At 43.4% G+C, this 15,181-nt stretch overlaps 1 protein-coding gene across 2 annotated transcripts in view; it reads right to left on the bottom strand.

Annotated features, from left to right (window-relative positions):
* glg1a (golgi glycoprotein 1a) overlaps positions 1 to 15,181 on the bottom strand; it is a 56,204-nt gene that overhangs the window by 28,759 nt on the left and 12,264 nt on the right. For both annotated transcript variants that reach the window (XM_036003612.1, XM_031279824.2), the window contains exons 2-7: positions 11,341 to 11,370; positions 10,200 to 10,286; positions 6,968 to 7,183; positions 3,582 to 3,785; positions 2,604 to 2,675; positions 338 to 524 (exon numbers count right to left, since the gene is read on the bottom strand). In XM_036003612.1, coding sequence (XP_035859505.1) covers positions 338 to 524; positions 2,604 to 2,675; positions 3,582 to 3,785; positions 6,968 to 7,183; positions 10,200 to 10,286; positions 11,341 to 11,370 — 796 coding nt within the window. The remainder of the gene's footprint in view (positions 1 to 337; positions 525 to 2,603; positions 2,676 to 3,581; positions 3,786 to 6,967; positions 7,184 to 10,199; positions 10,287 to 11,340; positions 11,371 to 15,181) is intronic.

Genomic DNA, 15,181 nt, shown 5'->3' with positions numbered 1-15,181 from the left:
TACTCTGCTTCTGACTGGCTAGTAGTCCTTACCTAGCTACTGTCAGGGCACGCCCTCATACTCTGCTTCTGACTGGCTAGTAGTCCTTACCTAGGTACTGTCAGGGCACGCCCTCATACTCTGCTTCTGACTGGCTAGTAGTCCTTACTTAGGTACTGCGCATCCCAACAAAGATGGAACAAAAGTGTGATGCCGCACTCTGTAGAGCATGAGTGTATGAGCAGTTTAATTGTACAGCAAAATTGGGAATTGCTACAGCTCTACTCATACAGTGCAGCCCTAGTAGGGATGAGAGTGATCGACAGACAGGAGCGAAGTGTGAGGCGGAGCCGCTTACCTCTGTGCACCGCCGACTCCAGACAGAGCAGCAGGTAGGACAGGCGCGCCTCTCGGGCGCGGGGCATGTTGCTGTCGGCGCTGCAGTGGTACTTCCTCAGGTCCGACTTGCAGGCTTTGGCCAGCGAGTAGCTCACCTTGTAGTCCTGGGCGATCAGCTTCTGCCGGGTGGTCAAAGCTTCGCGGCACTGAGGACACACGGCAATTCAATTAACATTAGCAGCTCTAATGTCAACAAAAAAAAAACACTACTTATTTGCGCTGAAAATACACATTCAGAAGTGATACTAGGTCTTATGGTAAGTTATGGTATGTATGTATGTATGGGATGTCTTATGTATGATATGCCTGAGCAGATACTCCCTATAGTTTCATTTTAAATCACGTTATTTGCATGGAAACTTTGTAACTTGAATAGTCGAATTTTGCAACCATGGATAGAAGACCGATAAAAAGGACCAACGCAGCCTTCAGCTTCACCATACAGGTGAAACTCAGAAAATTAGAATATCGTGCAAAAGTTAATTTTTTTTTTTTTTCAGTAATTCAACTGAAAAGGTGAAACTAATATATTATTATAGACTCATTACATTCAAAGCGAGATATTTCAAGCCTTTATTTGTTATAATTATGATGATTATGGCTTACAGCTTATGAAAACCCCAAATTCAAAATCTCAGAAAATTTGAATATTACATGAAATCATTAAAAAAGGGATTTTGAATACAGAAATGTCAGCCCCCTGAAAAATATAATCATGCTTCTGTACTCAGTACTTGGTTTGGGCCCCTTTTGCATGAATTCCTGCCTCAGTGTGGCGTGGCATGGATGCTATCAGCCTGTGGCGCTGCTGAGGTGTTATGGAAGACCAGGATGCTTCAGTAGTGGCCTTCAGCTCTTCTGCATTGTTCGGTCTCATGCCTCTCATCTTTCTCTTGGCAATGCCCCATAGATTCTCTATGGGGTTCAGGTCAGGCGAGTTTGCTGGCCAATCAAGCACAGTAATCCCATGGTCACTGAACCAGGTTTTTGTACTTTTGGCAGTGTTGGCAGGTGCCGAGTCCTGCTGGAGAATGAAGTCAGCATCTCCATAAAGCTTGTCTGCTGAAGGAAGCATGAAGTGCTCTGCAATGTCCTGGTAGACGGCTGCGTTGACTCTGGACTTAATACAGCACAGTGGACCAACACCAGCAGATGACATGGCTCCCCAAATCAACAGACTGTGGAAACTTCACACTGGGCTTCAAGCATCTTGGATTGTGGGCCTCTCCATTCTTCCTCCAGACTCTGGGACCTTGGTTTCCAAATGAGATGCAAAATTTGCTCTCATCAGAAAAGAGGACTTCGGACCACTGAGCAACAGACCAGTTCTTTTTTTCTTTAGCCCAGGGAAGACGTTTCTGACGTTGTTTGTTGTTCAGGAGCGGCATGACAAGAGGAATACGACATTTGAAGCCCATGTCCAGGATCCGTCTGCGTGTGGTGGCTCTTGATGCAGTAACTCCAGCCTCCAGTCCACTCCTTGTGAAGCTGCCCCACACTTTTGAATGGCCTTTTCCTGACAATCCCCTCCAGGCTGCGGTTATCCCTGCTGCTTGTGCACCTTTTTCTTCCACACTTTCCCCTTCCACTTAACTTTCTATTAATGTGCTTTGGTACAGCACTTTGAGAACATCCAACTTCTTTTGCAATTACCTTTTGAGGCTTTCCCTCCTTGTGGAGGGTGTCAATGAGGGCTTTCTGCACAACTGTCAGGTCAGCAGTCTCCCCATGATTGTGAAATCTACTGAACCAGACTGAGAGACCATTCAAAGGCTCAGGAACCCTTTGCTGGTGTTTTGGATTAATTAGCTGATTAGAGTGGGACACTTTGAGCCTACAATACTGAACCTTTTCACAATATTCAAATTTTCTGAGATTTTGAATTTGGGGTTTTCATAAGCTGTAAGCCATAACCATCATAATTATAACAAATAAAAGGCTTGAAATATCTGGCTTTGCATGTAATGAGTCTATAATAATATATTAGTTTGCCTTTTAAGTTGAATTACTGAAATAAATGAACTTTTGCACGATATTCTAATTATCTGAGTTTCACCTGTATGAGTCACTCTTCAAAAGGTGCAGTACGTGATGCTGTGCAGAGATTGTTGATCTCAACTGCCAAACAAATACACCTCCCCCCCCCCACATCACTTACTATACCTTTAAGGATTATTCTGCACAACTACGAACATGAGAATTTAAAATGATCTCGTTAAACTCACCCTCTCAGACATCGCCTCCTCGAACTTGTGATTGAAGAGACATTTGTAAACCCGTCCCTCTCCGGCCAGTGTCTGAAAAAAATGCCAAAACAAAAGTCCATCAACAGCGGAAAGATTCCTTCATACTGTAAACGTAGAAATATCTTATCTCGTTTCAATTATTTCACCAGCCAAACATTCAGAATCAAAAAATATTAGTATTAGGGGACCACTAAGGTCTATATAAAAGAGACTTCAGATACAGTATTAGGGGACCACTAAGGTCTATATAAAAGAGACTTCAGATACAGTATTAGGGGACCACTAAGGTCTATATAAAAGAGACTTCAGATACAGTATTAGGGGACCACTAAGGTCTATATAAAAGAGACTTCAGATACAGTATTAGGGGACCACTAAGGTCTATATAAAAGAGACTTCAGATACAGTATTAGGGGACCACTAAGGTCTATATAAAAGAGACTTCAGATACAGTATTAGGGGACCACTAAGATCTATATAAAGAGACTTCAGATACAGTATTAGGGGACCACTAAGGTCTATATAAAAGAGACTTCAGATACAGTATTAGGGGACCACTAAGGTCTATATAAAGAGACTTCAGATACAGTATTAGGGGACCACTAAGGTCTATATAAAGAGACTTCAGATACAGTATTAGAGGACCACTAAGGTCTATATAAAAGAGACTTCAGATACAGTATTAGGGGACCACTAAGGTCTATATAAAAGAGACTTCAGATACAGTATTAGGGGACCACTAAGGCCTATATAAAAGCATCCAAAAAGCACCATGTCATGGGACCTTTAATAAAAAAAAAATGCAAGGAAGAAATCACGCTGCAGTGAATGATGGGAAGGAATAGGAAAACAATCTTTATAGGATGCATTTCTGACGGCCATAACTCTAGATGACTTAATAGAAGACTGTTCATAGCCCAGTGGAGAGGTGCACAAGATCGTTAACTGAGTCCTCACGTTTTCACAGAAGCGCTCGCGGTCCTCGCGGCAGGCGAAGTACAGGTATCGGTCCAGGTGGAAGTCGTCCGAGGAGAGCTCGGCGACTCTCATGATGGACTTCTTACAGTCGTCCTTGATGGCGTGCGCTCCCAGCTGCTCCTCGGCCTCCCGCACCAAACCTTTCTCCAGACAGGCGATCACCTCGCCCTGAGAGTGGATGTCCTGCACGGAGAGCACAAAGAGACCACAGTTACAGCGGGAACAGTGAGTCAGCTCTGATTCCTATTCGGACATCAATTTAAGTTCAGTCAGAGTTTTGTGTTTTAATTGTGGTGGTTAACCCTGGTGTCGGAGCCCAGGAAGAATGGGGTCAGCCCTATGGTCCCACAGCCCTATGTTCCCACAGCTCTATATTCCCACAGCCCAATGGTCCCACAGCCCTATGTTCCCACAGCCCTATGTTCCCACAGCCCTATGGTCCCACAGCCCTATGTTCCCACAGCCCTATGTTCCCACAGCTCTATATTCCCACAGCCCAATGGTCCCACAGCCCTATGTTCCCACAGCCCTATGTTCCCACAGCCCTATGGTCCCACAGCCCTATGGTCCCACAGCCCTATGGTCCCACAGCCCTATGGTCCCACAGCCCAATGGTCCCACAGCCCTATGTTCCCACAGCCCAATGGTCCCACAGCCCTATGGTCCCACAGCTCTATATTCCCACAGCCCAATGGTCCCACAGCCCAATGGTCCCACAGCCCAATGGTCCCACAGCCCAATGGTCCCACAGCCCTATGTTCCCACAGCCCAATGGTCCCACAGCCCAATGGTCCCACAGCCCTATGTTCCCACAGCCCAATGGTCCCACAGCCCTATGGTCCCACAGCCCTATGGTCCCACATTTCTAAGGATTTCTTTTTTACTGAAACTTAGGCCCTATGTTCCCAGGGTTAGGGTTAGTTACCAGATTAGGCTAAAAGCTACAGTCCATCTGTAGTCCATTGCTACTGGATAATAGGTTGGGTGTAATTGGCTACCAAATTGAGAGAAAGGGGGGGTCAAATCTGATACAAATTTATGAAAAAGGAAATGTGGGAACAAAGAGCCTAATTTTCAGTGAAAAAACAAAATTCTTAAAAATGTGGGAACATAGGCACGCTCCCGGAAGAATAGGAATCCTACTAATCTAAACTAAACCTTACAGATGTTTCTATTAAATGCAATTGTTAAGTTGAATGAAAGAGCGCTCCTTCCCTGTTTTCTACTAAGGAATTCCATCAACACCAAACTCTTTAAAATCTTTTCCTTATCCAGGTACAAGTGAAGGCTTTTGATGTTAAATCCAAAACACTTCTTACACACTTCACTTAATTTTTTAAAAACACACGCCCAAATGTTCTCAATTTGAAAGTAATGACAGTGTAGTTTATAGCATCACTAATCCCACATAGAGTGAGGTTTCCCTTTCGCTCCATAAATCATGTTGTCAGCGGACGTCTTGTCTTTCTTCGGTGCGGTACGAGACGAGTAAACACGGTCAGTCTAATCTCCACTCCGATTAGCTCCGGGACACTGGAAATGAGCCGCTGTGACAAATTCCTCATAATGAAAGTGACTCTGCGCCCGCTGACAAATAAATAATTTGCTCTGAGTTCTAATTGCGCCGACGTGATGCCCCATAATAACCGCGTGTCTAACTGGCTTATGAGGTTTAGCTTGGCAAGGCGGGAGAACACGTTCAGACGATGGCTGACTCGCTCTGCTGGCAGACAAACTGCTGTCAAAGTTGTCTTCTCTCGTTCCAGCTGAGTCACACTTTAAACACAGTTACTGGTTGTTGTTTTTTTTCTTCAGACTGAGTGAAAGAGACCCACCACGCTACAAACGACTTCCACTGGTTGCTTTGCCGATATTCAACCAACTCAACATTTACCTCGTTCATGACAAAAACAAAAGGACATTTATTCTTTATTTTACCTACTGACCATGTACGTGCTCACTGTCCTCCATCATTCATGCACTTTTTTTGCACACCCTTATTCCATTACCTCGGTCATGCCCCATTGCATAGTTGCACATCTTCACCTGCACTGGTATCATATTCTGTTTACGCTCTTTTGCACTATTCCATCTGCCCTGGCATGCTCAACTGTTATTCTTCCTACCATTGTTGTCATACAATTTTTGCACATCTACATCACTATCTAGACCACAATCTGCACTAACTGTATATTAACTCTTTACTACATATCAACATTTATACAGACTGTCTATTCATGTATATGGTGTTATTACCATATCACTTCCGGCATATCCATCGACTTACTTATACCTCACTTTTCGTGACCTTTCGGATTTACGTGTTATCTATGAACCACAGAGGCCTCCAAGATCATCAGGGACAGGTTTGCTTGCCATCCCCAGAATCAGAACCAAAAAGGGGGAAGCAGCGTTCAGTTTCTATGCACCACATATCTGGAACAAACTTCCGGTAAACCGTAGATCGGCACCTACGCTCCACTCTTTTAAATCAAGGCTGAAGACCTTTCTTTTCGATACTGCCTTTGTTTAATTCTTTGCACTGCACTGTATTGGGAATTTCATTCTTTTATTCCTGTATTTAATCTGTTTAATTGGTTTTAATTTTGTATTAACTTAATTAATTTCTAACTGTGTTTTAATGTTTTATGTAAAGCACATTGAATTGCACCGCTGCTGAATGTGCTATACAAATAAATTTGCCTTGCCTTGCCTTTGCACTGGCTTTGTAATGCCTACATATTCTGTATTTTATGTAGCCTATTGTATTTTGTATTTTTGTACTGTATTGAACGGCCTACCTGGTTAAATACAAATAAAAAAAACAAAGAATTACACAATGTCTGTTATGAGGATTAACATAATAAATGTGTTTTTGGTAGCCTAAATCTGCGGTATATAAAACTATTTTTTACTTTCAAAAGCTACAAAGATGAAATCGATTAGCTGTAATACTATAACTATTAAGTTACTGGGTAACCATTTTGATAATCCATTGATCGGTTTCAGTCATTTTTTTATGAAAAAACTGATATCAGCCTGTTAAATGTGAATATTGTTGTAGTTTCTTCTCTCCTCTGTGACAAGAAACTGAATATCTTTGAGTTAAGGACAAAACAAGACATTTGAGGACGTCATCTTGGGCTTTTTGGGGAAACACTGATCCACATTTTTCACCATTTTCCGACATTTTAGAGACCAAACATTAACATAATCAAAGCAATGAAACCAGGATTCAATGAGAACAGAATCGAGTCAAACCTGAACAGCACCAAACCCTGATTAGTGTCAAACTTAAAACCCCAGTTGGAGTTTTTAAATTCTTTAAACGCCAGACTTTTGAGTTTCTGCGTCTCGCGTCTCACCTTCTCCCCGGTGCTGATGCTGCCGCAGCGCAGCGCGTTGATGTCGTCGCGACACTGGTCCATGAAGCCGCAGATCAGCCGGTAGTCGCTGAAGACGATGGTGGTCATCTTGGTGATGTACTGGTTGCACTGGTAGTCGCTGATGTTGCCACGGTGATCCACCAGGCAGGACACCAGGTAGCCCTTGCCCAGCTCCTCCGCCGCGCATTCTTTAATCTGAGGGAGGAGCGCAGACAGCTTCATCAGCTCCGCACGACAACTCAAAGCACTTTGAATATCCTTGTTGTTAAATACTCTCGGGCGCCCATATATAGAGGTTTACTCCTCGATGCAGCGGGCCTGAGTTTGACTCCAACCTGCAGCCCTTTGCTGCATGTCATTCCCCCCTCTCTCACCCCTTTCATGTCTTCAGCTGTCCTGTCAAAAATAAAGGCTGAAAATGCCCAAAAAATAATCAAAAAAACAAAAACTGTATCGTGGCCGGGTTGGCTCAGTGGGTAGAGCAGGCGCACATATACTTGGAGGTTTATGCCTCGACGCAGAGGTCCAGGGTTCGAATCCAACCTGTGACGATTCCCTGCATGTCTTCCCCCCCTCTCTCTCTCTCTCCCCCCTTTCTCACCTAGCTGTCCTATCAAATAAAAAGGTGGAAAAGCCCAAAAAATAATCTTAAAAAAAATATATTTTCACTTTTCGTCGATGACACTGGATTGTTGATCACTGAATCGAAACATCGATCCAGATCGATGTTTCGTTACACCCCTACTTGGTCACTTCTTGAGCGTTTATTGCAGGGATGTTAATAATTAACCAACAATACAAATTTTGAGATTTACTCCTTAGGTATTGAAACAGGGTATTGGATGATGAGGCATTTTCCGTTACTCGCTACAATTCGGTCGGTGCCTAAAAAGTATTGAATTCGGTTTTGGCGCTGTTGCTTCCAACTGTTCTCTTTTTATGTCCGGGTCAGAAACCACTGCAGCAGAGTGGGGAGAACGTACCGGGCATGTGCAGACGCGCAACCAGGGCTTACCCCGGTTAAGGTGTATACATGCACGGATAACCCCGGTTACTGAAGGAGATCTCTAGGTCTGTTAAAGGAACAGCCGACTTATTGGGACTTTGTCTCATTCCCCGTATCCCCCAGAGTTAGATAAGTCCACACATACCCTTCTCATCTCCGTGCGTGTCGTAACTCTGTCTGACGCCCCCACCGCTAGCCTAGCTTAGCACAGATCCTGGAGGTAACCGGCTCCAACTAGCCTACTGCCCCCAATAAGTGACAAAATAACGCCAACATTTTCCTATTTACATGTTGTGATTTGTAGAGTCACAGCGTGTACAAATAACAAGGTCACATGAGACGCAGCCATCTTCTAACGGTATACATACTGGGAACTATATTCTCAGAGGGCGAAGCACTGCTTTTTCTGCTACTTGGGCGGAGTGATTTGCTCGCAGCAGCTGAGAAGCCCCGTGGTGAGGAGCAGAAAGTAACAACGGTGCTTTTCAGGTGTTGCGCTAATCACTCCGCCCAAGTAGCAGAAGTAGCAGTGCTTCGCCTTCTGGGGGATATGGTGAATAAGCTAAAGTCCCAATAAGTTGGCGTGTTCCTTTAACTGGGGTAATACATGGTGTTTGAGAAACTGGGATATTGGCTTAACACAAATATAATCTGGTTTTTAAACTGCATGTAAAAGCACTGAGTGCACGACACTGAGTATGTGTAACGTGCAAAGCGTCTGCGTTCTCTGTTCTATTCAGACTTCAGGGACAACATGTCTCTGTGATATGATAACGCCCGACCCTGAAGTTGGATAAGTAACAAGTTGATGTGCAGGTGTTGCCGTTAGTCTGTCTGCAGATGATGCCTGAATCAACCTACAGAAAGACACGTGTTGCCTAACAGTGTCTATTTTAACAAGAATTGCAACACCTGGACTCAGAGGGACTCACGCTGAATATGTGCAACATACAAATATTTGTTTATTAGCAGCATGTGTGTTTTGTCGTTGGCACACTGAGCTCTGCACAAAACATGTCCTGCATACTTTTTATTTAACAAGCTGAGCTGCTTTCTCACACTCTAGGAAGGAAATGATGTTTTTAGCAACACCTGCTTTAAAATGGAGCTGTTAGGGCTCCTTATTAACACATAATCACAGAGACAAATCTGTTTAGAGTCACTAGTATTCTATGTTTTAATTGCTTGGTTCCTACTATGAAGCAATTAAATACACGCATGTGAAACCTGCTAATGGTTAAACGAATGACTGATGAACAGATTAATAAAAAAAACTGGTGGGTTTGTGAGCGCAAAGCAGCTTCCGCAAGCTGTGTGTGCTTCTGAGGCTTTCAAAAAAATTAAAAAATAAAATAAAACCTACAGCTTCATGGCTGATACAGGAACTTCAAACAGATCCTAAAGATTAGGACTTCCTGTATGTTAGAACGTGGTGTGCAGTAGAAATGTGCCCTTTATTCCCCTTGTGAGATGGTTAGTGGTGGCGGCGTTTGAAAAAATATCATATAAACTAAGGGTGCACCGATCCGATATTAAGATCGGATATCGGTCCCGATATTGACAAAATAGCTGGATTGGGGATCGGAAAAAACACAGATCCACGGGCCGATCCAGTTTTGTTAGTTTTTGTCCCTCTGTTGAACGTGTGTCGCATGCTGGAAGAGTTGAGTGTACAAATAAATAAGAATTCAATACATTACATCTGTTATTTTGTCTTAGTTAGGAAAGTAATGTTGAGTTAGGAAAGTCTGGTGCCTTTAGTCTCTTCCACACGGTGGAAGGAAGGTATAAGGTGGAAGGTGTACAGTGTATTACTAATTCAACAACGGCATCGGATCGGTATCGACAGATACACAAAGCCCAGGCATCGGTATCGGGACTGAAAAGTCGGATCGGTGCATCCCTAATATAAACGGCCAGATTGGATGTCTATACTAGAAAATGGGGAAAGTACCTGAACTTTCTGGAGGGCTCCTAAGAAGCTTTGTGCTGGGGAGAGACATGTACGATGAATTTATGGTGTCATTCATACATATGTTTATTAGGTTATTGTCTATTTTGTTGAACGGTCTTGAATTTTGTAATTACTGTGTCATCTTTTCTTGAGATTGGGAGGGGGGGGGGTGGGAGGCGAGTTTTAGGTTTTGTATGTTCACAAAAAAAATCTAGCAGGTAAGCTGTAGAGGTCTGGTTTCAGCGACTGACCTCCGAGATGGTGGTCTTGCAGACCTCCACGGCTACGGACTCAAACTTTGGGTCGGTGGTCAGGTTCAGCTTGTAGTTCCACAGCAGCTGGAGGAGAGAGAAGGTGCAAAAAAACATCTGGATTAGACAGATTCACTCTCACACACGTTTGTTTCACTATCTTTGTGGGGACCCGTCATTGACATAATGCATTCACTAGCCCCTTACCCTAACCTTAACCATCACAACTAAATGCCTAACCTTAACCCTCACCCTCACCATAACCTAATTCTAACCCTAATCCTAAAACCAAGTCTTAACCCTCAAACAGACCTTTAACCTTGTGGGGTCCAGCATTTTGGGCCCCACAAGGTTGTGCAGACCCCACAAGTATACTGTATTCCTGGTTTTTGGACCCCACGAATATAGTAAAACACACACACACACACAGTCTCCCTCTGTTTATAGTTCTAAGATGTAAGGATTAATAGGGCTGCAGCTATCAACTATTTTAGTAATCGAGCTTTTTAGCGAATATTCCATCTATCATTGGATAAGAGATACTTTTGCTTTCTAAAAGAGCAATAGTAAATATACAAAAGATATTGACTTCTAAAAGAAGAACATCTAATTGGTTTCTTTTTAAAGACAAATCAACATTTGTATTTCTTAAATTGCATACAACAATAATACCGTGCACTGTATGAAGTTGTTTGAATTAAACAAAAGCGTATTTTAGTTACTGAGCCACTCAAGATTCTCTAGGAACCGTTTTACACTAAACACATTTTCACTTTTCATGTGACATACGTAAGAGCTCGAGGAACAAGCTAGTAAGTGGATCTTATATTGGGATTGTTTTGTCAAACTATTTTATAATCCTATTTTTAAAGATTAAGAAAGAAACGTGATGCCTAAAGTTTAAGCTAACACAAAAGATGGAATGGATGAAATCCTAACAGCTAATGAGCTTGCATGTCATGCAGTTGAAAGCTCCAGAAAAAGTTAGAGGCAAGTGAATTGGGATTTTTTAGTTTTTGTCAAACCAATTTGACAAAAATCCTTTACTCTGGGGTTAAATGCTTAACATACACTAAAACAGGATTATAGGATAACATGGTGCACGCTGGGAAGAAGTGCTTTAGGAAGTGAAGACACTTACATGGTTGCATTCGGCGGCAATCTCAGTTTCCTGAAAAGAGGAGAGAAAGGAAACGTTAAGTGTAAATTGAAGATAACTTTAGGATTTAAGATCATTTATCCAGAGATTCTTTATGACGCCGATAAGGAGCTACAGCTCTGTGAGATTCAAGACTAAATGTACGTCACAGTTGCCATTTCTTGGGTGTGGAGACATGTGAAGTTGGAGGACACAACCAGTGTATCCCTTGCAAACCGTAATCCATTCCGTGCTTGTCTGTAGTGTAACGGTGCGTTCAGGCGGTTGCTGTTGAGTCTAGCAGTGGTGTAGAGATTAGGGTGTAACCTCTGTAGACCGTCTCATTTAGGGAAGACGGTTTAGTCTACATCCACACTACTACGTTGTTTTTGTTTCACCAGCGCTTTGAGTCAAAAATCTCTGTACAAACGAGAGTTTCTTGCCTGGATGCCAGCAGAACTTAGCCCCGCCCACAACATTTGACGTTGGGAAGTTGGGTCTGGACTTGATCCGTTGTGGAGCAACTATGAGCTCCAACCAGAGCTGTTCAGACCAATCAGATTGTCAGGGCGGACTTTATACGATGATGGACAGATGATCAACAGTAACGTGATCAACCACGTCACCAAAGAGCGCTTGGGTTGAATTTGTTTACAACAAAGATGGCTGTCGCTGGAGAATTGAGATGTGTAGATTCCGCCATCGCGTCTGTTATAGAAGATATATCGACAGCGCATTCATTTTAAAAGAGGAACAGAGAACCGCGGTCAAGGCATTTGTCGATCGGAAAGATGTTTTTGCCGTCCTTCCTACGGGAATCAGCTGGCCCCGATGGTCGCTAAGAATATGGGTTACATCCGTTGCTCTGATTGGTTGTAGGTCTATCCGTTGCTCTGATTGGTTGTAGGTCTGTCTGTTGCTCTGATTGGTTGTAGGTCTATCTGTTGCTCTGATTGGTTGTAGGTCTATCTGTTGCTCTGATTGGTTGTAGGTCTATCTGTTGCTCTGATTGGTTGTAGGTCTATCCGTTGCTCTGATTGGTTGTAGGTCTATCCGTTGCTCTGATTGGTTGTAGGTCTATCCGTTGCTCTGATTGGTTGTAGGTCTATCCGTTGCTCTGATTGGTTGGAGGTCTATCTGTTGCTCTGATTGGTTGTAGGTCTATCCGTTGCTCTGATTGGTTGTAGGTCTATCTGTTGCTCTGATTGGTTGGAGGTCTAACCAATTGAGTGCAGAGGCATTTTCTTTCCTGGTTGGGTTGAAACACGCCCCATAATCCCAGCCCAGTGGAGCAGAATCAGACTCATATTCTGACTAGAATCTGAGTATGACCACGTCAGGCTACAGAGTTTTAGCTCCAGTCGCAGAACTAATCTCCGTCCATATTAACACGTCGGTGTGAACATGAAGCAGATCGTCCGACGTCACTCTGCGGTTGAAATTCACGAACGTATAATTTGTTCTGTTGTTCCGTTACTGGAGGGTATGTAAGCCTACCTACCCGTTTGTGCCCGTCCAGACAACAAATCAGCCCCGGAGTTTTCAACCCAAAACGGGGGCAGCACTGTTTTTTCAGCGGCTCGGAAACGCCATAAATGTTGCAAAAAGACATTCCTTTTTAAACCAAAACGTAGTAGCGTAGATGCAGCCTAAGGCCGGTTACACGCTGCCTGCGTGGCGTGAGCGTGGTGTTTCTGTTGCGTGTCAGCTGCGTGGCGTTTTCTATGTCTTTACACACCAGAAAGGTGTCTGACATGGCGCTGCTGCTGCTAGCCTTGTCTGGACACATGTATGTTTCCCAGTGATAAAATGAAAAAATGAAATACCATGTTAAACATAAATATATACTGATTTGATTACAGCAAAGACAACGTCGGCAGTATTGACGGCAAAATAGGCTACAGGATATTTCGTTCTGTATTGACAGGTGCAATATTAGAAAATATATATATTTTAAATTACATTTATATCTTCATTTATGTCAAAACCTTTCAAACTTCAATATCATTTATTAAATGTATTCGTGTCTAAATGACATATTAACATCTTTTCCTATTGTATTTTGTCTGGAAACGCTTCCAACACGCTTGCCTGTCGCGTGAAAAATAGGCGTCGGTTCTATTTCTAGCACGCACGCGTCTGAGACGTGCATGTCATGCAGGCAGCGTGCAAGCTCTAACCTGTTAACATGGGAGCCGAAATATAAACGGACGCGCTCACGTGACGCAGCCAGTGTGTAACCGGCCTAAGGACACCGCTTCTGAGATAAAATGTGGTCGCTGAGTTGTTTTCCTGCCCTGCTGCGTTGACCTGAGCTAACATGTCTGACTTCCTGTCTCGACCAGCAGCAGCCAATCCTTAACCGGAGGAACCCAAATCACTTCTTTCTTTCTTTCTTTCTTTCTTTCTATCTGTCTGTGTGTATGTGTGTGTGTATGTGTGTGTTTAGAAATCACAGCTCTGCAGATGGCTGAAGAGTTCTTACTGTTCACCACATGGCAGCCGCACCAGGCCAGGAATAGGCCGTCTGTGTGTGTTTGAATATTCATGTTTGTGATTATGTGTGTGTGTGTGTGTGTGTGTGTTCTATTTACAGTTTGTTTAACACACAAGTGTCACAATGCTCTTCACACAGACCGTAAACGCAGTCTGTTGGGAGGAAGGAGTCTCAGTCTGCTCACACTGAAGCAGAGGACAGTACCGAGCGACTGACTAACAGATGTTATAAACAGCACAGAGCTGGCTCGGTGGTCAACGGAGGTAAAAAAAAATAAATAAAATGGTGCTGGAAATGTGACCCACACTGACCCGACACACCCAGAGCCAGAACAGCAGAGCAGTACTAGTTCGGATAAAGCCTCTCTTTGTGTTTGCATTTTTAATTTTAGAAAGTACTGGCTCTTGATATGTCACATGTCTGAATAGACATTTGTTTTTAGAAATTCTCAACATTACTGATGGATTTTCATCAATATATATCTTACTTTGGAGGCCATAAATACAAGGTCCTTTCTGCCACAGTCCAGTGCAACTTAAACTAGAAGACATGTCAAGTCTCACGTTTTAGAGCCCTAACTGGCATCTGAATGTCATCTTTGTCACAGTTTTTCTAACCATGCAAGGAAAGTCCGGTTCTTCTTTTCCTAAACCCTGTGACGTTTCCTAAACTCAACCGTCCGCTTTCTTCTCGCGATAACACGCCAAGTGGCGTGTATGTTTACGTCCGATGCGTACAGCGTAGACATACACGCGGGTAGCTCAAAATGCGTACAGATAACACGCCACTTGGCTTAAGAAAGTGGGTGTGTATGTTTACGCGAAATCATGGTGTCACGTTGACTTGGGGGTCCCCCGAGTGATTATCGTCATCCTCAAAATTTAAAGGAGGGCAGCCCAAAGAAAACAAAAATAATACGAAAAAAAATCCATCAGGACCCATTTTACTGTTAACTCTAATTGTATTGCAAACTGGCTCAAAAATCAGTATATGCTTACCTTCCCTTTTAAAATAAAATAGCTTTCAGTGTTTCTCGTAAGAGAAAGACACAGAAAATATTTGTCTCACATTTCCTGCCTTGATTTTTCAGTGTATGGATTCTCAACCTGTAATTCCGGTGCTTCTGACTTGCGCCTGAAAGCATATCCTGTATTTTTTTCAGTCAAATCAACACAGCGTGAGCGCCATTGTCAGCAAAAGCTGAAGGCCGTGGGGTGTTAACCTGGACGGAGCCGGCCAGTCTGACGCTGGATCAAACGGCACGGGACTTCTGTTTTATTTTTCTGCGTTTTCTGGAGCGGCCCCCGGCCCGCAGGGAGAACCCCCGCCTCTGCACGCGCTCAGTCC

The sequence above is a fragment of the Sander lucioperca genome, chromosome 7, assembly GCF_008315115.2.
Source record: "Sander lucioperca isolate FBNREF2018 chromosome 7, SLUC_FBN_1.2, whole genome shotgun sequence".
Lineage (NCBI taxonomy): Eukaryota > Metazoa > Chordata > Actinopteri > Perciformes > Percidae > Sander > Sander lucioperca.
This window is presented reverse-complemented; position numbering and strand designations above follow the sequence as displayed.